The sequence below is a fragment of the Lepus europaeus genome, chromosome 5, assembly GCF_033115175.1.
Source record: "Lepus europaeus isolate LE1 chromosome 5, mLepTim1.pri, whole genome shotgun sequence".
In the NCBI taxonomy this organism is placed as follows: Eukaryota; Metazoa; Chordata; class Mammalia; order Lagomorpha; family Leporidae; genus Lepus; species Lepus europaeus.
Window position 1 is genome coordinate 135,035,182 of NC_084831.1, and position 27,395 is coordinate 135,062,576.

General features: G+C 38.9%; 1 protein-coding gene across 1 annotated transcript; it reads right to left on the reverse strand.

Moving 5' to 3' along the window:
* Positions 1 to 4,465: 4,465 nt before the first annotated feature.
* LOC133761109 (putative dimethylaniline monooxygenase [N-oxide-forming] 6) lies at positions 4,466 to 26,401 on the reverse strand. Its single transcript, XM_062193772.1, has 8 exons — positions 26,270 to 26,401; positions 21,055 to 21,243; positions 16,832 to 16,994; positions 15,283 to 15,425; positions 13,897 to 14,096; positions 10,802 to 11,157; positions 7,375 to 7,447; positions 4,466 to 4,808 (listed from the first exon to the last, which is right to left on the reverse strand). The coding sequence occupies exons 1-8, from the start codon at positions 26,399 to 26,401 to the stop codon at positions 4,466 to 4,468; spliced, it is 1,599 nt and encodes a 532-aa protein (XP_062049756.1).
* Positions 26,402 to 27,395: the final 994 nt, after the last annotated feature.

Here is a 27,395-nt window from a genome sequence, read left to right on the forward strand (position 1 = left end):
CTATGTGCTTCCTCTACTTGGGTGTCCCTTTCCTTCTCCAAATTTGGGAAGTTTTCTGTAATTATTTTACTAAATAGGCCATCTAGTCCATTGTCTTTTTCCACACCTTCAGGGACTCAGGGACCCAAGACCTGTATGTTGGGTCTTTGATAGTATCCCGTAAATCTCCAACACTGTTTTTAAGTTTCCTATTTGCTTTTTTTTTTCCTTTGGTCTGACTATAGTAAGATTTCCAAAGATTTGTCTTCTTGTTCAGATATTTTTTCATCTACCTCACCAAGTCTACTGTTAAGGCTTTCCACTTCATTTTTTTATTTGATCAATTGAATTCTTCATTTCTCATATTTCCTTTCGATTTCTCTTTAAAATCTCAATTTCATGGGAAAAATTTTCATTCATGTCATGTATGATTTTCTTTATGGATTTGCTTCTGATTCCTTTTAAGTAATCCTATGATTAATTTTTTGAATTCTACTTCTCGAATTTCATTAATATCTTCACCTTCACATTTTTATATTGAAATGCTTTTGTGTTCCTTTGGGGGTGTCATGATGTCTTTGTTATTCTTGTTTTTTGAATTTCTGCTTTTATTTTTAGGCATTTGTAGAGTTGGTTTTTGTTTTTTCCTTTGATGATGTTATCTTTGAGCTATGCCCCTGTGGCTTAATGGAATGTCTGCACTTTTCAGTGAATACTAAGAGGTGTGTGTGTGGCCAAAGGACAGTACTAATGGGTGAGGTGAGTATCCAGGGTGTTCCATGCCACTGAATTAACCACACAAATGATTTGCACAGTCTTCACCCAGAGCAGAGTTCCTGTGTAGGCAACCAAGGAGTTCTGAGTATGTGTAGCTGCACCCAGTGTTTTCCCAGAGACCCTGCTACACCCTGTACCTTCTCATGTCACCATTGAGTCTCCACAGTCTCAGCATACATGGCTCCCACAGTAGCTGACTGCACAGATTACTTTCTGCCCTGCCAGCCTGCCCAGTCATTAGAGAGGCAGATGTTTCCTGAGACAGCTCTGCCTAGGTGTCTTGCTCTTGGGAGGCTTCAGGTACCTCACCATCCTACGTAGTTACTCAGGCACCTCCTAGACAGTCTCAAAGTCAGTGTGAACTGTGGATTACTCCCTCCACTAGAATCTCTGGATCACACGTGTACACAAGGGCCACTGGCTGAATGTTGCTATCTCCCTGCCACTGCTGCCAGTACTATTGAGAAGATGGTGTCCTGTCTCTAAAATTTTCTTCTTAAATTATAGCTTTCTGTAGTGTACCCTGTTCATTTTTCAAATTTGACAAATTGAGTTAGAAAAATTTTTGCTGGGCTGGTACTGTGGCACAGTGGGTTAAAGCCATAGCCTGTAGCACCAGCATCCCATATGGGTGCCAGTTCAAGTCCCAGCTGCTCCACTTCTGATCCAGATCACTGCTAATGTGCTTGGCCCAACTTCTTGGGTCCCTGCACCCATGTAGGAGACCCAGAAGAAGCTCCTGGCTCTTGGCTTCAGATTGGGTCAGCTCCGGCTGTTGAGACCATTTGTGGAATGAATCAGCAGATGGAAGACCTTTCTCTGAGTCTCTACCTCTCTGTGTAATTCTGTCTTCCAAATAAGTTTTAAAAAATTAAAAAATTGCATTTTGCTACATGCAAGTTTAATGTGGATTTCATAGATATCACCATAATTTCAATTTCTTTCTTAAAGGAATTGAACTATTCTTAATTTTGTTGAATTCCTATTTGTAATTTTTAAAAATAGATTGTACATCTGGCCTGGTATCTAAATTATATTTCCCTAATTCAAAAAGGCTTTCTCTTGTGTTCTAGAAGTTTTATATATTTAGATTTCTAGTTTTATGATTCGCTTTGAGTTACTTCTTATATATTGTACCAGGTGCTGACTGAAGACCATTTTTTAAAATATCATGTGAATATTCCATTGTTCCATCACTGTTAAAAAGGCTATTCTGTCTCCATGAATTTTCTTTCATCTTTGTTCATGTAAATAGTTATGTTTCTGGATATTCTATTCTTTCCTGTTAATCTTTTTGTTTATCTTTACATCAATAATACCCTCTTTGATTACAGTAACTTCATAAAATCATAAAATTTTGAAATAAGTTAATGTTAGTACTCCAAATTTGGTCTTTTCTCAAAAGTTATTTGACAGTTCTAGATTCTTTGCCTTCCTTATAAATTCTAGAAATAGCTTTGATTTCTACAAAAGATTATGTTGAGGATTTGCTTAGTATACTGAAAGTATAAATCAACTTGGGAAAAACTGACATCACAGCAGTATTGATGTGCAAACCCAGGACATAATACATCTCTATATTAATTAAGATGTATTTTAATGTTTCTCAACAGTATTTTGTAGATTTGTGTGTTTGGATCTTATACCAGCTATTATAAATTTATCCTAAATATTTATATTTTTGGATGCTATTATAAATGATAATTTGGAAATTAATTTCTTATCAGTTCTTATTATGTAGAAATGTAGATTTCATAATAATTTTACTTAAAGAGTCATGCTAAGTGTATTAGTTTTTCAGTACACTAACTAAAAGACACAAGTGGAACTTATTAGGCAGGAAAAGGTTTATTTCAGCATGCAGTTTGGAAGTTCATACTCAGGATTGGATTGCTCCATTGGTCAGGCATCTGGGGGAGGCTGGCACAGCAGAGTGGGAATGCAGGAACGATCATATGGTGAGTCAGGAAGCACAGAGAAGTGAGGCTGAGCTTGGCTTAGATAACCAGCCCTCTCATGGGAACTGTCTTCTGAGGGCAAGGCCCAGTGCAGACTTCCCTCCAGATCCACCTCTCGGACTCCATAGTTATCGCGAGTCGTCACTCTTAATCCATCAACCCTTAATACTAAGACATCAGAGTTTAAACATTTGCATCAATTTCAGGAGCCAAATTCTGCTCAATACATAGCACTAAGAATAAAATGGTAGTTTTACATCTCTCATTCCAATTTGGATGTATTTTATTTCTTTTTTTCTTCTTGCCTTAATGCACTGGCTAGAAGCTCCAGTGCATGTTGTACTGGAGGGAGTAGACATCCTTGCCTTGTTTCTGATTTTAGGAATAAAGTATTCAGTCTATCACCATTCAGCGTGATAGTATGATGTTAGCTGTAGGTTTTCAATAGTTGTTGTTTGCTAAGTTGAGGAAGTTTCTATCCCTACTTTGCTGATAGGGTTTTTTTTTTTTTAAGATGCATTTATTTATTTTCTTGAAAGGCAGGAGGAGAGATGGATATAGAAAGATTTCAATCTTCAATCTGACACTTCATATTTTAAATGGTCACAATGACTGGGGCTGGACCAAAGCAAAGCCAGGAGCCTATAACTCCATCCTGGGCAATCTTCTGCTGGATCTGAGGCATATTCGCAGGGACTTGGGTCAGAAATAGAGCAGCTGGGACTGGAACAACATGGGGTGCTGGCATTGCAGGAGGCAGCTTAACCTGTTGCACCACACTGCCAACCATATGACAATTTTTTGTTTTCAATCAGGAATGGGTATTAGGTTTTGTCAGATGCTTTTTCTGCATCTATTGAGATGATAATGTGGTTTTTCATTTTTAGTGTATAAATATCATGAAATTATTTGACTACTAAATCAACATTGCTTTCCTGAACTAAATATCACTTGGTCATGATGTGTTATTCACTTTGAATCCCGTTGAATTATATTTGTAAGCATTTTAAAAGAATCTTTATATATATATATTTGTGAGGAATTTTGATCTGCAATTTAATGCTTTCACTGGGTCTAATGTTTTTGTCTTGCTTTGTTATTGGGGTAATGATTGCTTCGTACAATAAGCAGGGAGTATTCTTTTTTTTTTTTTCAATTTTCTGGAAGAGTTTTTGCATAACTGGCATTGTTATTTTTCTAAATCTTGGTAGGATTCACCAATGAAGCCATCTTGTCCTGATGCTATTTCTATTCAGGCTTTGTGTTTCTTCCCAAGAGAGTTTTGGCAGTATACTTTATGTCTTTGAAGCACTTTGTTCATTTTACGTAAGTTGTATTGGTATCAACTTATCTGTCATATTGTCATATTGAAACACTGTCAAATTGTCTAACAATTCAGTTCCCATTATGGAAAACTCATTGGTTGATATGCTGTAACTGATGAGATAAAGCTACAATTTTGTTTAGCCTGAAAATCTGTGCTCAGCGCCTATTCAATCCTCCTACCTTCTTTCTTATCTTAGCACTCCCAATTTGCCAAGTCAGCATGTGGAAAGGTTTTTAGAGGACATATTCCCATCAGAAACAGAGAGTTTGGGAATTTTCCATTTTATTTATACGTCTATTCAAATGGGCAAGGATTCATTTTCATTTTTCAAGAAGGGAAAGAGGATTCCATGTGTGCATGGGTATGGGTTGCATTCTGCAAGAAAACTACTAGGCTGAACTCTGACACCTAAAGGATTTCCTCATTAATAAAGTGCAAGCAAAGCAGCCAGAAGGAGCACTGGGAATGCAAGCATTTTTAGCAAACTATGAACGTAATGGGGCCGCTGAGCTTCACAAATAGTTCTCATCCTGGTTGGCTTCATTGTCCGGCTCCATTGAGTCAGGATTGCATTTCTCGCCCCATCCCACTTTCCAGGTCCCATCAGTCGAAACTGATATGGACTACAAGGGCCGAAGAACACCTCCAGGGCCAGCTGGGGATCAGTTAGAAAGAGCCATGGTATGTTAGGCTTGGCCCCTATGAATGAGCCCAGCTCATCCATGTATGTGATGTAATCAGTCTGCAAGGTATTGCTCTGCCCAAACCTGAGGGAAGAAAAGAATATAATGGAATGAGTGTCACAGGTGCAGAAGAAGCATTTGTTTCTTATTGCTTATTGCAGAAAAATCATCCGTCAGTATCTCCAATTATATCCCCTCCCCACCTTCTTTGCTTCTGTAAAATTGAATTTATTATTCATTCTCTGGTTAAGTGTTTTTTCTTTCCTATTCCCTATTTTGAGTTGAACATAATTTAAGGCTCTTGTCACTGGCTGTATGGCCTGCTGGAAAACGACCCTCAATTCCATGACTGACAAACTTAGTTTACTCTTTAAAACTCAATTACTAGTTAAATGACATTGCTTGAAGTCTGCCACAACATTAGCTTTTTATATTGGTTTGCTTAAAATTGAGTTTATGCATGGTTTTCATGTTCTGCAATTTATTACAATTTAATATAAATTGCTTCCTGCTCTATTTGGAGTTTTGCCTCATTTGTTTCATTCAAACCTGAAGAAAAGCTTATTTATTTAGGTAACGAAGTTGATGTTAAGTCTCTTTTCCTCCTCTTTGTCTCTACTGGTCTCTAAAGGAAAGGGCATCAGGCTGCACGAAGTCTTAGCACTTAGGAGTGCCTACCTCTGAGAACTCTGTCCTGTGAACTGGATGAAATAATGTGGGGATTGGAGGTTCTGTTGAATCTCAGGATCCCACATTTTCTCTTCTGTAAGCATGAAGCCAATAACTATCTAGGAGCCTAGAGGCTTGAAAGAGGAGACAAATTTCCAGTGTGGTCATTTATTAATGCAACTCTGAACTAATGATACTTTCAACCTATTTTGGCCTATCATTTTTTTTTTTTTGACAGGCAGAGTGGACAGTGAGAGAGAGAGACAGAGAGAAAGGTCTTCCTTTGCCATTGGTTCACCCTCCAATGGCTGCTGTGGCCGGCACGCTGCAGCCTGCACACCGTGCTGATCCGAAGCCAGGAGCCAGGTGCTTCTCCTGGTCTCACATGCAGGTGCAGGGCCCAAGGACTTGGGCCATCCTCCACTGCACTCCTGGGCAACAGTAGAGAGCTGGACTGGAAGAGGAGCAACCGGGACAGAACCAGTGCCCTGACGGGGACTAGAACCCCGTGTGCCGGCGCCGCAAGGCAGAGGATTAGCCTATTGAGCCACGGCACTGGTAGGCGCATCATTTTAAAAGGAGTTACTAATATGAAAATAACACAAAAAGAGTATATTGAAATATCTGATATCTCACCACTTAAATTACTTTCTACAAATCTTATTTATGATGCATGTGAAAACACATATTTGGATGCATCAGAGTTAGTATAATTTTCATAGAAAATACTAGGACAGGTGAATTCACTTGGCTTTCTTATGACAAAAACTGGAAGACATTGCGCAATTTCCAGTTAGTCCATGTGCTGGCACACATGTGCCTAGCAGAGAAGGAGCTTGGGGGGAAAACTATAAAGTTGCTTCTCACCCTCAGCACTGTTGACATTTAAAAATATTTATTTATATTTGTAATGGAGAATTAAATGTACATATGTATAGGACACAATGTGACATTTTGATATATGTATACATTGTAGAATGGTTAAATAAGGCTAATTAAATATCACCTCAAATACTCGTTTTTTTTTTTATAGTAAGAGTGTTACAAGTCATGTAAGAGTGTTACAAGTCACGGCAGGGAGGGTAGTTACAGGTGGATTCTTTTCCTCAGCTTAGTGTAGAAATAGCCAAGAAAAAATTTGCAAAAAAAGCAAAAACTATATTTTGTTTTGCAAAGTGACAGTGAAATGTATCACTCAAGAGGAGACGAGATGGAGTGCCTGGAGTGGGACACTGGTTTTCAGGAAGTGCACAAGGTTTTTAAGGCTTAACTGTCTTTTAACTGGGTCTTTCTACTAGGGGTACCCATTGATGAGAGTTTCACATACTATATGCTGATTCACTTGGGTCACCTGGAGATGGGGGGGTCTCTTAGAGACAGTCTGACTCACCTTAGGTGGGCTCAATTCCCTACTCTGTTAGTTGTGGGTGGAAAATTGCAACTAGATTGAAGATCTAGTTAAAAACACAGGCTCATACATACAGAACAGGGTGTTGTAGTGGGGAAAAATGCCCACAGGTCACAAAGCAAGCCTCCCACCCATGGCTTGCAGCCTGGTTGCACAGGACATCCTACCAGCATCTGAGGGGTCCACAGACACCTAGTCCCACTGGATGGCCTTGAAGAGCATTTAAAACCTATAACTCTTGGCTGTCCTGAAATGCAGTGTGAGATTGCTGGCTGTTGTCACTATGCTGTGCAATAGATTGTCAGGCTGCTGACATTTTGAGCCAGATGATTCTTTGCTTTGTTGGACTGTATTCTGCATTAAAAGATGCTTAGCAATGTTGTCCCCATTAGAGAACCTCTGTTCTAAAGTTACAGAATTGTGGTGACTGCTTATTCATCTAATACTTTGCAGTTATTACAAGTGTTGTCCAAAATCATGAACTCTGACCAGTGACGGTATTATAGAATGTATTAATGTGTTCCAACATAAAGGCAAAATTTGGACTTGTTTCATTAGGAGGCAACTGCTTACCACTTGAGTTTCTTCCCCATTTTCTCTTCAATGTCAGCCATCATCTCATTTGCTGTTGGCAGGGTACATGAATCTGGACAGTTTAAGAAGAAATATTTGATAACAAATGATGGATTCATTATTGTTTATGACCTACATGACTGAATGTTTTTCTGTTTAGAAGAGCTATCTTCAGCAGAATAACAACCCACAGAAAAATACCTGAGAATTTAACAGACCATATCTGGGAATTACAAACTGGCCTGTAGACAGATCGTAACCTCAGACATGTTAGTAGCTCATCGATCTATTTATGTAACACTATGGGAGCCTAATCTCCCACACACTTCAATACATCTCATACATACGGTAATTTTATAGTTTTTTTTCTATTTCTTGTCTGCATCCTCTTAGCAAACCTTTCATCAAGAAACAATCTGGGGAAATTGTTTACTCTAAGGTACATGATGATTAAATGAGTTAAATGAAAGAAGCATGAGACTTAAATGAACCTGAGGTTCAGGGACAGAAGAGAGTTTCAGTTTTGTAAAATTTTTTTTTTGGTCTTTCAAAAATTCTGTTTGAATTTTTTTATTTATATAAAGAGAACAAATTCCATGTATTTCAAAGGTACAGTTCTAAAAAGATAACCATATACTTTTCTCTGAAGTGAGGAGAGAGCTTCCATTTTGTTTATGGCCTTGTCTAAATATTGATGGAGTTTGTGGATTCAAAAGGCTTCCATAGCCTAGGCAGCTCATGTCAAGAGCCTTGGGTGTTCACTGATGTCATACATAAGAGTGTTAATTGTTAGATTAACAGCAGGAGTCACTGTGCACTAACTTCCCATGCAGGACCTCTGCCCTCAAAGAGTTGTATTATAACTGTCTGCTTGCAAAAGATGTATCATTCTTGGGTGCTTCTTTAAAATTAGTTAAGTTTCTTTAAAAAAAGAAATGAAATTAACTTCAAGATGCAATGACTTTGAACAACCCTTGTCTCCACTGTTGAGGAACAGTTTTTGTTGTTGTTGTTGTTTTTCAGTGCAAATTGTTGAACTCTTTACTTAGTATAAAATTGGTCTTCTGTGTATAAAGTTAATTGAAAATGGATCTTAGTGGATAATGGTACTGAGAATGGGAGAAGCAGGACGAGGAGGGTGAGAGGGTGGGTAGGTGGGAAGAATCACTTTATTCCTAAAGTTGCACTTATGAAATACATGAAGTTTGTGTTCCTTAAATAAAAGATTTCTTTTATTCATAATTCCCTCTCTCCCTTTCTCTCATCCTAAATCCTCCTCCTTCCTTCTTTCCTTCCTCCTTTTTTTTCTTTAAATTTTGCAAATACATAATTTCAGTCTACTCTATAATCACAGGCTTAATATACCACTAACCATATGCAGTATTTCAGACAAGGAACAATAGTATAGATAGAAAATTTCCAGTATAAGGGAGAAGTGTAGATGGAAACAATGAGATGAGATGGTTTCTACCAAATACTAGACATTCCTAACTCACAAGATATATTGTAGCTCAGTAGTTCAGATTTAAGCTCTCCCTACCTCGTCAACCATTCTTGGCTGAAATGAAACGAAACACTGTAATGTGCCTGTCTCAAAACTTATTACTATCGTTATTTTCTAACACCTGACACCCTAAATTTGGAAAATAAGAAACTCCATGTCTGATCTTGTCTTCTTTGTTTTGTTGTTTTATTTTATTAATTTATTTGGTATGCTTGTAGCTCACTTACCTTTATAATGATGCAAGAAAGTTGCTATGACATTCGCAATGCATGAACACTTCCCAGTTTCTTTGGCATCTCGTCTCAGCCTAATAGAACTTTACATTCAGATATTTGCTGGGCGTCTCACAACAAAGTGATGAGAATTTGGATATGATCTGTTTAAGATTGTATCCTAAGTGCCAAGACAGATCTTGGCACATAGTAAGTACCCAATACATATTTGCTGAGTGAGTCAATTACACCTTTCTTCATGTAAGTTTCCTAAGTTTATGAGCTGCACCAAATATTCTCAAAAAACCTCAGCACCTTGGCAATATTGTGGTTTTCAAGAGTAAAAGACAATAGAAGTATTGCAGGGGAGCACCCTTGCAAATGATTTAATGACAAGTCCTGCATGGTACATTTGAAATAAAAACTTATTTGTCCACAATATTTTCAGAAAACATATACACACATTCCATGATTGTAATATGAGTGTACACCAAAAAGTTCATGGTAAATGAAATTAAAGGATAAGTTTGGGGTTGGCATTATGACGTAGTGGCTTAAGATGCTGCCTTTGACACTAGCATTCTGTATGAGCACAGGTTTGATTCCTAGCTGCTCCACTTCCAATTCAGCTCCCTGCTAATGAACCTGGGAAAGCAGCAGAAGATGGCCCAACTGCTTGGACTTCTGTTATGCATGTGAGAGATCTGAATAGAGTTCTAGTCTCCTGGTTTTGGCCTGGCCCATTCCTGGCCATTCATAGCCATTTGGGAAGTGAACCAGCTGACTGACGATATGCCTCTCATTCTCTCTGTTTTTCCTTATCTTTCTGTAACTCTGCCATTAAAATAAATATTTATAAAAGGTAAATTTATTTTGGTAAAAAAAAATTTGAAGTCTATGCATAGATTTTTTTCCCTAATATTTATTTCCCATGGACATTTTGAAAATGGCTCATATTTTCTTCATTATCAACAGTATACATTTCTATGAACATTACATTAGATAAGTTGTACCTGAATTGGTCCAGATTTTTAAACCCTAAAGTAAAAGGACACATTTAATAATAAAGATCAATATAAATGTCCTAAATTAAATCAACTTATTTGAGACATGTTTTTCTACATGTAATTTTTATATTCTTGGTATTTTCACATAAGCATCGTTGTAGCCCCTGGAGAGCATAAGTGATAGAGTGGAGGAAGAGAGGGGGAGAAGATTAACTGTAGAAATGGAGTGCTTTGACACTGTGATTCTGATGTGATCTCCAGCAAGCTCCCAACATCCTACCTTGACATTGCAGTTACTCCACTGAAGTCCTTCTCTTAAAGCCTTGAGAAATGTTCCCAATTTCCTTACCATAGCTTATGAGAGCACAGCTTATGCTCAGATCTTCCTCTCTGGCCTGCTACTCCTTACCTCTACTTTACATTCCCTTGCACCAAAATGTTTCTGGTTCCTCACATATTTCATGCTGGTCTTCACCTTCAAATCTTTCCTCATATCTCTCCTCTTGGAATAACTCATTACCTAGCAATGCCCTTCCCTGAGAATACCTGCAAACTTCCCTTATTATGTCATTGTCTCACACCAATGTTAAGCTCTGTGAGGCCAATGAGCATGTTTGTATTATTCACTTTGTTTCCTTGGCACATAGTAGGTGCTCAGTAAATGCTATTGACTAAATAAATGAAAGACAGAATGATCCACTTACTTGCAAACACTTTAGCAGCCCAGCGGGCCTGCAGGTCAGCTGTGGGGATGGCAGCTCCAAGGGACTGGACAAGGCCAATCACAGCCAAGGTTGGCTTTTCTATTAGTGGTGGGAAGATGCCTTTAAACAAAGTAACTTCATTGTTTCTGCTTTTGATGATGGAGTCATCAAGGAAGGGGTAGGCATACTCATAGCCTGTTGCAAAGATGACGGAGTCAATGGCCTCGAACACGGTCCCATCCTCAAAAACGGCTGAGGTCTCCGTGAACTCCTTCACGTTGGGCTTGATGGACACAGTGCCACAGAGAATGCGAGCTGGGAGCTCATCATTGAACACAGGCTCTTTCCTCAAGGTGCTGCGCAGAAACGAGAGGTAAGCATTCTTGCTGTAAAATACCTCATTTCTGAGAAATACCTACAACAGTCCATAGCATTGAAACCAAATTCAAACAATTTAACATCAGCATAAGGCACAATGAACTCTCCTCACTGTGGCAATTCTTTTCCTGTTGTCTGTTACAGTCCTTAAGAATATCTGTTTGAGCCATCCATTTTGTTCCTGGAAACTTGCAGATTCTCTTATAGGTATTTATACAATTTGAGGATTCACCAAAAAGATGAATACAAAACTAATTCTAGACACAATTAAGTGGTTAAGAGTACAAACTTGGGAGCCAGATGTCCCAAGATAATTATAAACTAGCTCCATGCTTTACCAGCTATTATTTTATACTTATGTGTATAATGGGGATAATGGTAGAATCTTCCTCTTGGGGTTGTGAAAGTTAAATTAACAGTGATCTAGGGGCCAGCACCATGGCTCACTTTGTTAATCCTCCACCTACCGGCATCCCATATGGGTGCTGGGATCTAGTCCTGGTTGCTCCTCTTCCAGTCCAGCTCTCTGCTGTGGCCTGGGAAGGCACTGCAGGATGGCCCATGTGCTTGGTCCCCTGCACCTGCATGGGAGACCAGGAGGAGGCACCTGGCTCCTGGCTTCAGATTGGCGTAGCTCCTGCCGTAGCAGCCATTTGGGGGTGAACCCGCGGAAGGAAGACCTTTCTCTGTCTCTCTCTCTCACTGTCTAATTCTATCTGTCAAAAAAAAAATCTATAAAGCACTTACAACAGTACCTGGCACACACAAATAACATTACAAGATACTTTGAAAAATTGCAAAAACTAGAGTTTAAAATATATGTTTATTTTGGTGCAAAAATTATGAAATCTATACAAATGAAGGTCTTCAAAATAGAAAGTGTGTCGTATAAAATCATGCATGGAGTTCAGATATTTTTGCACCAAAATAAACTTGCCTTTAATTTCATTTTTTCCATGTACTTAGTGAAGTGCCATTGTGTTATAAGTGTGCTATTATTGTAACTTTAAAGTCTTGCATGAGGAAATCAGATTGATGGTGATGAAATGTTTTGTGGCGACGTTTGGTTTTCTTTCATCAGCTGTGGTCACAAAGGAAAGCATGAGAACTTTGAAATGGCACTTGACTTGCCCAAATTCTAGGAATGGCATTTTTCATGACAACATACTTCATTTTGACTGAAGCTTCCTTTAAAGGTTCTGGAATTTCTTGTGAGTACCTCACATACAGGCTTTGTAGATCCTGGAATTTATCTCTACATCCACCTGTTTTCCATCTCTGTAGCTCTGCAACCTCTGCTTTTACCTTAGAAGGTGGAAGAAAGTGGATCACAGAGAAATCTAGTTTCTTCCCTGTTCCCCTTTCCCAAGGAAGGGAAGAGTAAGAAAGCATCAGCAGCCAGTTAGGGTAACTGGAACCCTTCTGGAGAGGGAACCTGGGTTTTAGTATAAGGGGACATTCAAAATCATGTTTTAATTGTCTCAGTGGCAAAGCCAAAATATTCCTAGCAGTTATCCTTACAAGATAAATATCTTAACCAACTCAAACCTCAGAACTTTTATTAGATTAACGGAATTTAAAATGTATAATTTTTTTTTTTTTTTTTTTTTTTTTAGTTTTTAGGGACACAACAATCTACGAGACTGAGTAGGGTAAGCAGCTTGGAATGAGGGTTTGGCTCTGAAACCTGATGTTTACTGGTCTGATTTACAGTTCCTACTTACTTTTTTAAAACTTGTTTCTCTAAACATAATAAAAATTTTTGGCTAACATGGGCCAGAAGATAAAATTTCTTAGTGAATCCTTTCTTTTCTTGCCAATTTAAATATTTTTTTTCTACTGATAGACCGATTCTCCTACCTAGGATACTTTCCTCATTAGTAAGTGTTGGGGCTGTCTATAATGAAGTAAATTAGTTTATGAGACACATCAGGTCTGTGACTGTCCGGTGCTTTACATGTTCCATGCCTCCTGCCTGTCCTGCAAAAACATCCAGGCTTCAGGGGTGGAGGAAGTGTGTACTTTTGTTCTGAGATTTCCTACATGTTGATTAACTATTGTGTTAATTAATCTTTAGAATCGCAAAAGAAAGAATAAGGAAGGAGGAGGATGTTGGGAGCCTGGGCAAGAGGGTGAGTAGGGTGGGGGTTATCACAACGCTCCTAAATCTATATCTGAAATACATGAGCTTCTTTTTACCTCATATAAATTTAAAAAAGGAACAAATATCTATAAAGTTTTACTAAAATTTATAATTTATAAACTAGATACATTGTGTATTTGTATATTTTGCAAATAAATTTATATAAATATATAATTTTCATATATAGTCTTACTGGACATCATACAACATTGAGAAGCTGGTATTATTATTGATATCCCTCTTTACCCATAAGCATAGAGAAGATTCTTCAAAACAATTTCAGTGTGTACGACCCTTCAAGTTCTTTGCAACAGTTTGTAGCTACATATGTGAATTCTGCATGTCAGAGTGATCTATCACTTACCCATTCTCATTTTGGATTCTTGCATACTCTTTTTCCACTGGACTAATTTCATTAAGATTTTTAACTCCCTGCATGATCTCTGGGTATATTGTGTCTTCCATACAGTCCCCAATTTAATCCAACTAGCCTCAATGAAGTAATATCTAGACAGAAATTATTCACTTGAACCAGTGCTCCCTTTTGAATGTAAAATACGTGTGATTTGTATACCCATTTAGAGGCATCAGGCCATAGTTCTCATGTTTAAACCATGTGTTCATCTTCTTGGTGTATAACCAGTCAGAGATAAACGATGGGAGGACACTCCGGAGAAACGATGCAAAGCGGGTAACATACACCATATCCCAAGGGTAGCCTTCATCCCAAACTCGGCTCATGACCCAAGAACCACTTCTGGTACTGATAATGACCTGGTGGGTAAAGGCAACACAGATTTCGATTTCAATACAACTCTGTAAGAAATAAACAAACGAGACACAATTCTCTGGGCTATTCTATGCATTTTCCTCAATTTCCAGATAGGAATACTTCAAAAGAGTTAGATCTGGATCAGTATTCTGTAAATGAAACTAGGGAGAGGGCTAGTGCATAGCTGTGGAGAGAATTAGCCACACCTCTTGTATTTAATTGTGATGGATTCAGTCTTCCTGTACTCATAGCCCAAGATGAGAGGTCTGGTAGAGATCACCGATCCAGTGTGCCCAAAGAGTGGTGGGTGTGGGTGGTTGATGGGCTGAGTGGGAAAATGTGGCTAACTCTCCAGATGAAATTAGGCTGAGAAGAATCCAAGAGTTTAATTCTGTTCTCTGTGCCTGGTGCCCCTTTGCCCTGGCTACACACTCACAACCTAGGACTTCTAGCATCCTGAACTATGGCATCAACCTCGGTCCTGAGGCAAGGCTGGCTCCTTGTTTGTTTTGTCATCTTTGGGATAACTGAAGGGAATATTCATCTTAAAAATACTTTAGGTTTTATTTCCATTTACAGATTTATTGATTAAGTATGTGTTTACCTAAAATATGTTTTCTCTTTAGGATGCACTGGTCATGTGTGACTCAGCCTGGAATCCTGTAGCAAGTCTTGACTGCGTCCAAGTTAAATTCTCTTTTCATGGGGTTGTTATTGTCATTCCTAATTTCACTGGAAGATTCATGACCTCTTTTTGTGATGGCTCCTGTACTTGTCACCCTGCCTCCATCCACTAGTTTCTCCTGGAAGTCAGAAACTAGTCCAACTTCTTCTGTGTTTATTCCTAGTTTAGTTTAGTTCTTATACATAAAGATTGCAATATTGAGTACCTGTTATTGAACAAATTACTGATGGCAAATTCAAGTTTCATATACCTTCCAAATCTTCCAGATGATAAACACAGTACCCTATGTATGGTAGGTGACAAGAAATAGTGTTAAATAAATAAAGACAGAGCCTGATCAGCAGCCATTTTACTCGGAGGTGATCACAACAAACAAAGATTACACACACTTATGTTTGTTTACACATGCACACATTCGTGTGTCCAGCCCCAGTGTCTTGGCTGCTGATTCAGTGGCACAGCCTTCCCTAGGTTTATTTCTCCAAACCTTTTATGCCGCATACCTGTGTAGCCAGACGGCTGAGCTCAACCGCGATGTCAGATCCCGAGTTCCCAAGGCCAATCACAAGGACTCTCTTCCCCTTGAATGCCTCTGGGCCCTTGTAATCCCTGCTGTGGAGGTGGTAGCCTCGGAACTGTTCTAGGCCTAGGTGAAACATAGGAGTGGTTTGCGTTGACCTTCAGAAATTATGAAGGTACAATTTTTAACTGTGTTCTTAATACCTTCTATTACCAATCTTAATTTTAAAAAATCCAAATTATCACTTTTAGTGCCCTAAATAAATCTGAAGATATGATAACCTGTATTTTGATAGTAATAATAGTTGATAGTTATTGAAGACTTACTACAGGCTAGATCTGTGAAAATAGTATAACAATAAATGCTTTAATGGTTTAGTATTCCTGAATATAGTTACTGTTTTCCATATTTTAAATGTGAAATAAAGACAACGATGTGGTAAAGAACCTGTGGAATGAGGAGCTGAGCCTAGTTGCTGTGATCCCTTTGTCCTAACTACTGAAGAAACTGCCCCTTTGCATCAACAGATTTAATCTTCTATTCTTTCTGAATAACCTTGGGTTATGAACATTGTGCATGGAGATGGGAACTTTAGTAACCCTAGGTGGACTTGTTCCTGTTTCAAGGAAGAAAGGAAGTAAGGAAGGCTTCATTGCATTGTATTTATATGATATTTGCAAACGGGTTTAATGGAGTGTGTTACTAATGCACTTGTGTGTGCACACATGTATACATACTAACATTCATAAGTCACTGAGATGCCTGAAGTGCATTTCTAAATTGTGGATAAAGAAATTAGAAGCTGAAGTTTTGTGGGGCCGGCACTGTGGCGTAGCAGGTAAAGCTGCCACCTGTAGTACCAGCATCCCATATGGGCACCAGTTCCAGTCTCAGCTGCTCCATTTCTGATCCAGCTCTCTGTTGTCGCCTGGGAAAGCAGTAGAAGATGGCCTAAATCTTTGGGCCCCTGTACCCACATGGGAGACCCGGAGGAAGATCCTGGTTCTTGGCTTCGGATTGGTGCAGCTCCAGCTGTTGAGGCCAATTGGGGAGTGAACCAGGGGGTGGAAGACCTTTCTCTCTCCCTACCTCTCCTTCTCTCTGTGTAACTCTGACTTCCAAATAAAATAAATTAATTAAAAAAAGAAATTATATTTTAAAAACGAAGCTTAAATTTCTCCTATGAATAATATATGCAAAACATGACTTCCTTGAAACCATTTGGCAGCTAGACTCTAGACTTCTTATGTCTACTCAGATACCATGGGGTACCATCAGGACTTATATTTATATGAGTTCTCTTTAAAAATAAGAACTTTGTCTGATTTCTGATTTGCTGATCTTTGATTCTTTTAACATAGGGGTTTAAGAGGTCATGTATTACTAAAATTAGCATATGACTTGATCTAAACTTTTTAAAAAACCTTTAGGATCTAAAGGAAATTCATTGTCTACAATTTATGGGAAGATCTGTTTCAACCATCAATGCTTACATATAAGTTTCCAGATTATTGTATAGTTCCCAAACTTACCAGGGAAGGAACCAGTTGGTAGATTAGGATACACATGATGTCCAGAACAAACCATTACAGCATCAAAAATAGTAGATTCCTGCTTCCCATCTTTTTCAGTAACAACAACCCATTGGCCAGTGACTAAGAAGTTGGGAACTTTTTGTATGCTGGAAACCAGGGTCTTAAAGAAAACCAGAAGAAAAAATCCTTTTATTTGGATTTCTCTAAGAGTCTTCAAAAATTATTGGAAAATGTGTATTCTGAGAAAACTATGTACAGATTTAAAAATTCTTTGCACCACAATATAAAATATAATAAATAAATATAATAAATTTATTAATAAATAATTATTAATTATAATAATAAATAATTAATAAATTTATTAATATAATATTATAATATTATATTAATAAATATAATAAATAATAAATAAAATAAAATATAAAATAAATCTTTGAATTCCATTTATTACATGAACTTTTTGGATTTCTTTCTGCCTTTTTTTCCTTTCTTTCAAAATTCCTGTGGAAGAAATAATTATTATGTACTCACCTAGTCACTGAGAAATGTGTGTAAAGATACTAACATGGAGTCACAATGAATCTTAGCTTCCAGTTTCACAAGGAAAATTACTCACTGGGGTGTGCTTACTCACTGACACCTGGTGGTTGATTTGGGGGAGTAAATAACAGTGAGTAACTTTGTGAAGAATGCCATGTTTGCTTGCTTCCTGCTACTTTGCCCACATGGCTCCATCGTCTGACTTCACCTTCCATCAACTCAGTAAATATGGGAACGTCTCAAGAGTCTACCTGTGGTCTCTTTTTCGCCCTGTGTAGGCACTCCCCCTTGTACATATTAATATCCTCCATAGTAGGAACACATACATATATCCAGCCTTGATCTCCCTTTTGCTACCAATGCTTTCTCAAATGTAGCATATTCATTATTGACCTATTTACATTCCCCTCAAAACTGGCTCTGATTTTCATGCTTCCAGCTACCCAGACTTCAAACCCTTAGTTATTTGGCTTCTTGCTTCTCCATCTTTGCTTTATATCTAGACTTTCATATTTCCTGGAATCTTTTTTTTTCATTCCATGGCTGCTAACACAGCTTTGGTTCAGGTCCTTACTTCTCCCTTGCATGGACTACTGTGCTTCGTTCTGCTTCTCGGATGAACCTTTTTAAAGGACTGCATTTTTGTAAAGATTTATTTATTTATTTTGAAGGAAAAGTTACAGATGGTAGGGAGAGAGAGAGAGAGGCAGAGAGGAATCAATCTACCACATTAAATTTGCATCTTGTGCTCAAAGTTGTTTTTGTTACTTTAGGATTTATTTACACATTTCACGCTGTAATTAAAGTCTACACAATTTTGCTGCAATTCACACTCTTGGTTTTATTTTCTAATATTCCCACAACTTCTTCTTAGACAAAAACAACTGAATGATTCCTCAGTATTTATTCTTCCCTCTTCCTTGCTAACAAGACCTTGACTTTGTTTGGGCTAACAGTGTACTTGGCAAAGAGATAGACTTCCCAGGCTCCTATGCAATCAGAGTGACATATGAAGCATAGGCATATAATTTTGGATAGGCTTTCCAGGAAACTTTGTGAAAGGAGGCTGATTCAGGTGGGAGAATATCTTTTTGTCTTTTATCTCTTCCTCTCTTTTCTTCCCAAGGAGGTAGATATGATGGCTGAAGCTCCAGCAACTGTTTTAAACTGTTAGCTAACTTGATAATGTAGACCTAATATTGAAAAGAATGAAGTTGAATCTTTGATGGCTGTGGTGTCATCATATCAGCTCTGCATACCACCACCCTGGATTTTCTACAATCAGTAAACACTGGTTTACTGACTTATGTGGTCATATCTAATCACAGCATATATATCTCCATCCTCAGCAATTTGCTTTGCTCACTTTTATCAAAATGAGTAGGGCATTTTTATACCCCTCCGTTTTTACTTGAGCCATTCATTTATCTAAAACACTTGCCAAATACAACTGAAATTTTACCTTCTCTAGAAAGATAACTCCCCCCAAAGTTTTGACTCTTGTTGCATGATTTCCATAGCACTATTTCATTTATAAACTATAGACACCTGTTTAAGTTTTTCTCTTTTCATTTAAATCATTACTTGAATCTTAATTATTACTGTTCTCTATATACTTATTTTGATCTCCAATTAGAGTATAGGTCTCTTGAGGCCTGAGTCTTGGACTTCATTTTTTGATGTACAGCATACAGTACAAAGCAAGCTCATGGTAGGAACTCCATTAACGTTTGTTGACATTGCTGCTAAAAATTGACATGACTAGGGGCCAACGCTGTGGCATAGCGGGAAAAGCCACCTCCTGCAGTGCCGACATCGCATATGGGCTCTGGTTCGAGTCCTGGCTGCTCCACTTCTGATCCACCTCTCTGCTATGGTCTGGGAAAGCAATACAAGATGGTCTAAGTCCTTGTGCCCCTACACCTGCGTGGGAGACTGGAAAAAGCTCCTAGCTCCTGGCTCCTGCCTTCAGGTTGACTCTGCTCCAGCTGTTGCAGCCAACTGGAGAATAAGCCAGCGGATAGAAGACCTCTCTCTCTCTCTCTCTCTCTCTCTCTCTCTCTGCCATGCCTTCTCTCTTATGTAACTCTGACTTTAAAATAAATAAATAAATCTTAAAAAAAATGACACTACTTATCCCATTTGGAAATTCATCAATAAAATGAGTGAATGGAATGAAAAAAAATGAATAAATTGACTACATTGGCAGTATTGTGGCACTGTGGTAGAGGCTTCTGTCTTCTAATTATGCTGTTTCTAACTGACATGATTAAAGTTGTGGTAAAAGCCTTCCAAAGGTCAAAAGAAGAAAAAGGGAGGAATCTGTCTCGGGAATGAAAAGTGGTTGTCACTGGCTTGTTTGTGAAGTTACTATCTGCTTGGATTTTTTTGCTTGTTAGCACCAAGCAATGATGTTAACCCGTGCTAGACAGCGTACAGCTCAGTAAGTGTCTAAGAGAAACATCATCAGTGAATATATGTGCATGCACCCTGTTGTATCAATTCTTATATTCATCCAGTGACATTAGAACAGCAAATCAAGTGTATGCATGTAACCATTTGAGGAAGACAAAGAAGCTAAAATCATAGATAAGAAATGCTCCTCTTTGTTCAGGGCTCAGGGTTTTGGATAAAAAACACCTGTCTTTATGCTGGCATAAATAATAAAAGACTACTTCCTGTTAAAGGCCTTGGTGTCTTGTCTCTTGTACATAAATCCTGCTACAACATGGGGTTAAGCCTTGCTCAGGATGCTTGCGTCACACATCAGAATGATGCCTCGAGCCTTAGTTACTTTGCTTGTGATCCAGTTTCCTGCTAATACATCCTAGGAGGTAGGAGATGACGGCTCAAGTCTTTGGGTCTGCGTCACCCATGTGGGAGACATGGATGGAATGTCTGGCTCCTGGCTTTGACTTACTGTTACCTTGCTATTACAGACATTTGGGGAGTGAACCAGTGGATGGAAGATCTCTCTCTATCACTGTCTCTCTTTGTTACTCTGCATTTCTGGTAGATGAAAATAAATATTTTTAAAAAATTATAATTAGGAATTTTAAGCTATGTCTAGAACAACTCCATGTAATATAATTATGTAAAATAATCCCAATTCGTGATTTTCTGATTGTTTTTGCCATTATGCTGTCTGTAGTTAACAATTAACAATTAAGGATTCCATTCAACTACAAAGCATTATTGTCATTGATACAAACAGTGCTTCTGTATCATAACTCTACAGGCTCTTTAAGAGGAAATCTAATGAAGTAGGTAGGTGAGGGATGAAGGCAATGGCTGTTTTAATCACAATGTCACAGTCTTCATAATCCAGGGTTCTTAACAAATACATTTTTTTAACTGCAATTTACTGGCATATAAGGCACAGAAGTATAAATATGCATTAGAGAATGTTGTATTCAAAACACCAAAGCATGAAGGTAGAATGTTTACCATGATCAGATAGGTAACTCCAGCATTTTCTGTCTTAAAAATTCTCAGAGACCAGTGGCAAATGAATCTAACAGGGAAAAAATCAATGTAGTAATATTTTATCATCTGAGGCAAACTTGGATGTGGTGTTCACACATATGGCTCTGATTTCTATAACAGAAGGTTGTACAGGTTTACTGCTACTCTAGCCCAAACCATATTAGTACCCACAGCACACGCTATGAGGCTCCTACCTCAAACTGTATGTATCTTAAAAGATTCTTCTTTTGAGCAAATGACTTTATGTACTCCTGGAGCTTGCTGTGGTGCATGTAGTTTGGGTAATCCTCAGGGTAAGGAAAGTCTGGAAAGCACATCATTTCTTTGGAGGAGTTCGTGAATACAGACTGGTAAATGCTGGCTCTGCCTTCTTCTGCGTAGTCCTATGAAGAATAAGAATGGTTAAAACAGAAGCCAAGAATGGTGCTCTCTTCAGCACATAATCAACTCTTAGGTGCCTAAAACCTTTTTAAATTAAAAAATTAAAGAACGATCAAAGGATCTCTATAAGGTACAGAATAGAAAGCCCTTTGCACAGCGCCTGGCACAGAACTGGTGCTCTCTCCACATTCTAGCTCTTACTCTGCACACCCCTAGTATTAATTCTGTATTTAGAGATTAACTGTATTTAGTGTCCCTTAGAGTTGCCTTTTTTTCTTCTCCTACACCATCACTGGCTCTGATCTCACACTCATGTTAAACACACACACACACACACACACACGATCCAATACACACACACACACACGATCCAAAGGAGGCTGTGACTTTTAGCCCATTTGGATATTTGGAATCCAGTGAAGTATTCACTGGCAAAGGAACCCTGCATTGAAGTCGTTCCCCAACTTTGATCTAGTCAGAATCACCTGGAGGGCTCCAAAGCCCGTCGATTCTTGGACCTCACCCCCAGAATTTCCCATTTAGCAAGTCTGGAGTAGAGCCTGAGAATCTGCATTTGTAAGGAACCACACTTTGAGAACCGCCTTTCTGTTGTTCATGAGTTCTGTCCTCAAGGAATTCTTTTCCCACCAGTTAGTGGTATTCCCTCCTCACCAAAACAACAAGGAAACCAGAGGCATCCAAGCATGTGTTAGATCTTGGCACTTTGTTTCAAAGCCATGGAGTAATTGAAAAGCGGTTTCTTTTTGAGAAAGCAATCAAAGGTTACATGAAAAAATAAACATTTCCTTTCTGAGGCAAGGACACAATAAAAGTGTGACAATGTGGCAATTTGAAAATGCATTTAAAAGCTGGCATCCCCTGCTTCCCTGAGTCCTGGGGGGATTCTTGCACAATGTTGGAAAGGGACAGAAAGCCACGTTGCTGCTGGTTTCAGGATGTCTGTGTCTATGTTTCTCCCAACCCAGCTGGCCTCTGGAGGATGGAGTGAGAACTGGGGGGTGAGGGGTAGGAAGGCTGCCTGAGGACTAGTGTTGTTCAAGTTGAAAATAATGCATCTTCCTTTACAGCAATAGTCATGGTTGCTGTATTTCTCATAAACATCAAAGCTCAGAGATTTAAACTTTTTGAGATTCTCTTTGAAATTTTTGTGGCATTCAGGGAAAGGGTGGCAGATGGGAGTCTCTTCTGTTCAACCACAGCTGTTGACTGTTGTTGACAGAGTTGGGAAGGAAAGGTGGGAAGGAGATGTCTCAGCTGCTCATAGAAAGGAGAGAGGACTGAGATGAAGGTTTGGTTAAAAATATTAAGTCTCTGCTCTGGGAAACAGAGCTGCTGAGGCCATGGATTATTTTTGTCTTGAATTAAGTTCTGAGTTTTTGACCCATGGCCACAGCAAATCATAACACAAGGAGGAAAGAGCTTGGAATTTTCCCTGAATGTTTGTTCTCTGGGGGAGGGGGATTATTATATAACAACAGACAATTGCTCCAGAAAGCATGGGTCTTCATTGTTTCAATATGTGGAGTAGCTAGAGCCAGTACAGAAGAAATGAAGCTCAACTGTACCTCTGGCTGAGAGAGCTTGTCGGAGAATCAGAGATGCAAGCAGCTGTGGGCATGTTAGCTCCATCCGCTTTGGATCCTAACTGGGTTCACCTCCCATCTTGAGGACAAGGCCCCAGGCTGATTCAAGAATGTTGAGCATGCATTTTAGCAGTCTGTCTTGACCTTCACCTTCCATCTCTACCTATCTGCCCCTCTTCTGCAGGCCTAAATACACCCCAAGATCCAAGTGAAAAGCTTCCTTCATTATGCCGTTGCCTCACTGTCTAATCATCTCTGCTTCCACCAAGCTCCCTTTGTCTTTACTGCCCCGATCATGTATTCACGTATATTCCAATACTTGTCTTTTTTTTTTCTCAGCTTTTAAAATGCTTCCTGCCTGGCTAAATAGTACCTGCCTAACAGTACCCTTCACATAATGTACTCAGTACATATGTATTGAATGGATATACTAATGAATGAGTGGGAGGGAAAGTCCAGATAGTCTTGGTTCCATTGCTTTCCTCTTTTGCAATTAAAACTGTAGTAACTTATTGCTTGTTGAACAATTTCTTATTAAAGCAGCAATGAAGTCTTTTGAAGACATGAGATCCACCTTATACAGAAGTGTATGGAACATAAAACATGCTGATATGCAGCATGCTAGGTGTTTAAACCCCACTGAGTACTCATTTTTCTGAAAAAGCACATTGTGAAAAGTTTGCAAGATGAAAGCTTATATAACCCAGTTTTCAAAAATCCCTTTCAGATTTTACATCGTGCCAAGGAACTTTTCCTAAGAAAAGGAAGAAATGAGGTGTTCAAAACTTCTCTGATTTCTATAGCAGCGAACCGCATAGCTTAGGAGGGGGGTAAAGTCTCAAGTATTTGTATATGTTCATATCACCCACTGGACCTTTCAGTAGAATCTTTGCTTATACACAAGGCTTTATAGAACAGACTATTGTGAATGAGGCAGACTCTGACTTTGCATCTCATTGACATGTCACTACTTTCTTAAATAAATTTTGTGATCTGGCTACACTGGATAACTCATAGGTCTCTTTCTATGTGCCCTTCATGAATTGCTGTTTTTTCCCTACCTGATATGGCCGCACTGCCAGTGACTACATAAGATTAAGGGGTGCCGTTCACAGGGTGCAAAAGAAATGGCACTCTCTGGAATTGTGTCCAGACTCAGCCAAGAGCTATCCCCGTAGGAAGACTGATGGACTTAAGATTTCAGTAGTCAGCCCTCTTTTAAGAATTCAAGGCACTTGTCCACTGAGTTCACAGTCACCCAGGGGTATCTTGTTGTAATTTCTTATCTGAAACATTTAGGACCAGATATATTTTGCAGTGTATGAACATTTTTTTTTTTTTTGGACCTGGCTTTATAACACTCCTAGTAAGACCTGTGGCAACAATTTGTGATTCAGGGCTGCGGAATGTATAGCCCATGGCCATGAAAGACAAAGACAGGAGGGACAAAAAATTCAATAACTTGATAGCAGGCTAACTTTTAAGTTGATAATTTTGTATGGCTCACAAATGATGTTATAAATATTCAAACTGCCATTGGCAGAAGAAGGTTCCTCACCTTTGCACTGCAAAACAGTTTCTGTGGCATAACACAAAGTCAGGCTTAGCCTCATGGGAATTCAACGCATGTTTCTCATCTTGATTACTACAGCACAGGTTTTGCAATCATATGGGTTTTTGCTGATTTACTCTTAAAGGATTGTGGACATATATTATGGCTTGCTTCATCAAATAGAGTGGGACCTATTTATGTTGAGTGATTGTGCCATATGTTTGTCATCTCAGTGCCTAGCACTAAATTCTGAAAGAATGTATGTGCAAGCAGCATTTGTTAGCAAAGAGAGTTACATTTCATAATATAGTATAAATTAGACACGCTTCCCTGAGAAAATATAAACAAGAGAAATTCTTGAAAGAAAATGAACTCTTCATTTGTCTCTAATGGGAAATAAAAATTTAACATAATACATTGAAATTACAAAATCAAAAAATTTTTAAAGGAGGCTCTTGTAATGAACATGTTTGCAATGAATATTAATGTGGTCTCAGTTAGCCTTGCTGTCCTTCCTCTGTTGGAAGAAGCTGCTGTTGTTGGTTGGGCACGGTGCCCACATTCTCTGGACAGAATATGGTTCCAAGATGAATGATGTGGATACAGTACTTCTCAAGCCACATTTGTGTCATCTGCCTCCAAACACAATGGCTAGGGAATTCAAGACAGAAAGGCTAGAAGTTTCTCCAAACCTATATTTTGGAATTTAGAAATTATATTTATAATGACTATTTCCTGATTCTATTGTTTCTACAACAATACACCCAGCTGACAAAGACAATCGTTTTCCCTTATGAGTGTGGAGGAGCTGATAAACTATTCAATAACTACACAAGTAATGCACACAATGATTTATAATAATTTTTACCTGCCCCAAAGACATGCATTAATTGTAGAATTGCATGCTGGTGACAGTGGAAGGCACACTAGAGGTAACCTGATTTCCAAACTTTGCGTTTGTCAAATGGACATTCAAAGTCAAGAAAGAAAGACGTGTTTTGCCTGGAATCTGTCTGCTTAGAAAACCAAACAACTGAGACTAGAATTAAAGACTGTTGATCTCAGGACCTCTGTCCAGGTTTGTTTGTCAATAAAGAAAAAAATCCTAGACTCCACACTGCAGGTGGTCATGCTAAATGAGCCAGACATGTCCTATTTTAGGACAAGCCCTTCTGGTGTGAAGTAGTTTTGCGTGGTCAGACATCAATGTGATGTGGGAGGTAAGATTTTAATCCCAAATGTGGAGCTTTTGTGATCTGCCTCTCATACCTGAATTATAACTGATTATATTTTCTTTCTTTCTTTCTTTCTTTCTTTCTTTCTTTCTTTCTTTCTTTCTTTCTTTCTTTCTTTCTTTCTTTCTTTCTTTTTCTTTCTTTCTTTCCTTCTTCCTTCCTTCCTTCCTTCCTTCCTTCCTTCCTTCCTTCCTTCCTTCCTTCCTTCCTTCCTTCCTTCCTTTGACAGGCAGAGTTAGACAGTGAGAGAGAGAGACAGAGAGAGAGTTATAGACAATGAGAGACAGGTCTTCCTTCCATTGGTTCACTCCCCTAATGGCTGCTATGGCCGGCACTGTGCCGATCTGAAGCCAGGAACCAGGTGCTTCCTCCGGGTCTCCCATGTGGGTGCAGGGACCCAAGCACTTGGGCCATTCTCCGCTGTCCTCCCGGGCCACAGCAGAGAGCTGGACTGGAAGAGGAGCAACCGGGACTAGTACCCAGCGCCCCAACTGGGACTAGAACCCAGGGTGCTGGCGCCGCAGGCGGAGGATTAGCCAAGTGAGTCACGGCACTGGCCAGAACTGATTAGATTTGATTTTACTCAGGTTCCCCTCACTCCCCACTTCTTTCCACCATTGTGTGATGTGCCACTCACCGAGAATTTCCACAGGCCTCCAACATCATCACTCCTTTCGAAGCAGGTGGGCTCGAGCCCTTCTTCCAGACAGCACCGTATGGCAGCCAAGCCACTGACACCAGCTCCGACGACAGCTACCCTCTTCCCCATGGGTGCCTGTTGGAGAGTCTGGAGAGAATTTCTTCAAGAGTGCCCTTTAATCCTTGAGGCTTCTCAGTAGAAATTACCAGTTGATGTTTATGTATTGGAATGCTTACCTCAATGAAAGAAAGCATAGATGAACATTAATAGGTTATGCTCACCATTTTTACCACTTTTCGGATACTACGATATGAAGGATCTTCAAAATGTGCCCATTGTAAAAACATGCATGCATTAAAAAAGCTTTTTTGTGCCACTACATACTTATCTTTTAATTCATTTTCCATGAAATTTTAAAAGCATCTTCCTACTAAAACTGACTTATTCTTTTGATTGTTTAGTGTTCCCAAAATTGTAGACAGTAAATGCTGTAGCAGGAAGGACCTTGAAAATCATCAATCCAATGTTCTCAATGCAAATAAATCACTCCAAAATAAGAAATGAGTTCTTCAAGGTCTTAGAGTCAGAAGTGGAAGTCAAGTCTTCTGCATGAAATCCACTGAATCAAATATCTTCTTCTTACTTTGAATGCCTGACTCTACAAGGCCTTACCTCTTGATGAACCACCTTCTCCCTAGAGAACCAGCTGTTCTTTAAATGTGGAAGAGAATAGCTTTTTCTTCAATGTCTTTTTGCTATAAAAATTGAGAAAGGGGGAGGAGTCATTATTCTTAAAGCAAAAATTCCTGTTTTCTTGAGTTTTTCATGGTGTGGATCCCAGAAGAAAAGGACTGATAAGAGAAGAACAAGGGAGGGGATGAGGGAGCAAGGAAAGAAAGAAACAGGGAAGGGCAAGGATGAGGTCTCTGGTTTTGGTTCCACAAAACAAAATAGTGGCTGATACGGTCATCAGACCTGTAAGGTGAAACCCCTGGGAGATTATGGGAACAATGATTCTTTTATTTATTTTTGATCTGGAATTAAAGAATATACAAACAAAGGCTATGCACCTGGACTGTAAGAAAATATTTTGTTGTGCCAATGGTGAAAAATAGCCCAGTTT

What these genes read in the sequence shown, in the direction of transcription:
- LOC133761109 (XM_062193772.1), bottom strand. Translation starts at nt 26,401, where the DNA reads ATGGGGAAGAGGGTAGCTGTCGTCGGAGCTGGTGTCAGTGGCTTGGCT. An exon ending in GGCTGCTAAAGTGTTTGCAA is followed by an intron (nt 7,448 to 10,801) that starts GTAAGTGGATCA and finishes TAAACTGTCCAG; the next exon opens with ATTCATGTACCCTGCCAACA. An exon ending in ATGGGGAAGAAACTCAAGTG is followed by an intron (nt 4,809 to 7,374) that starts GTAAGCAGTTGC and finishes TTCTTCCCTCAG; the next exon opens with GTTTGGGCAGAGCAATACCT.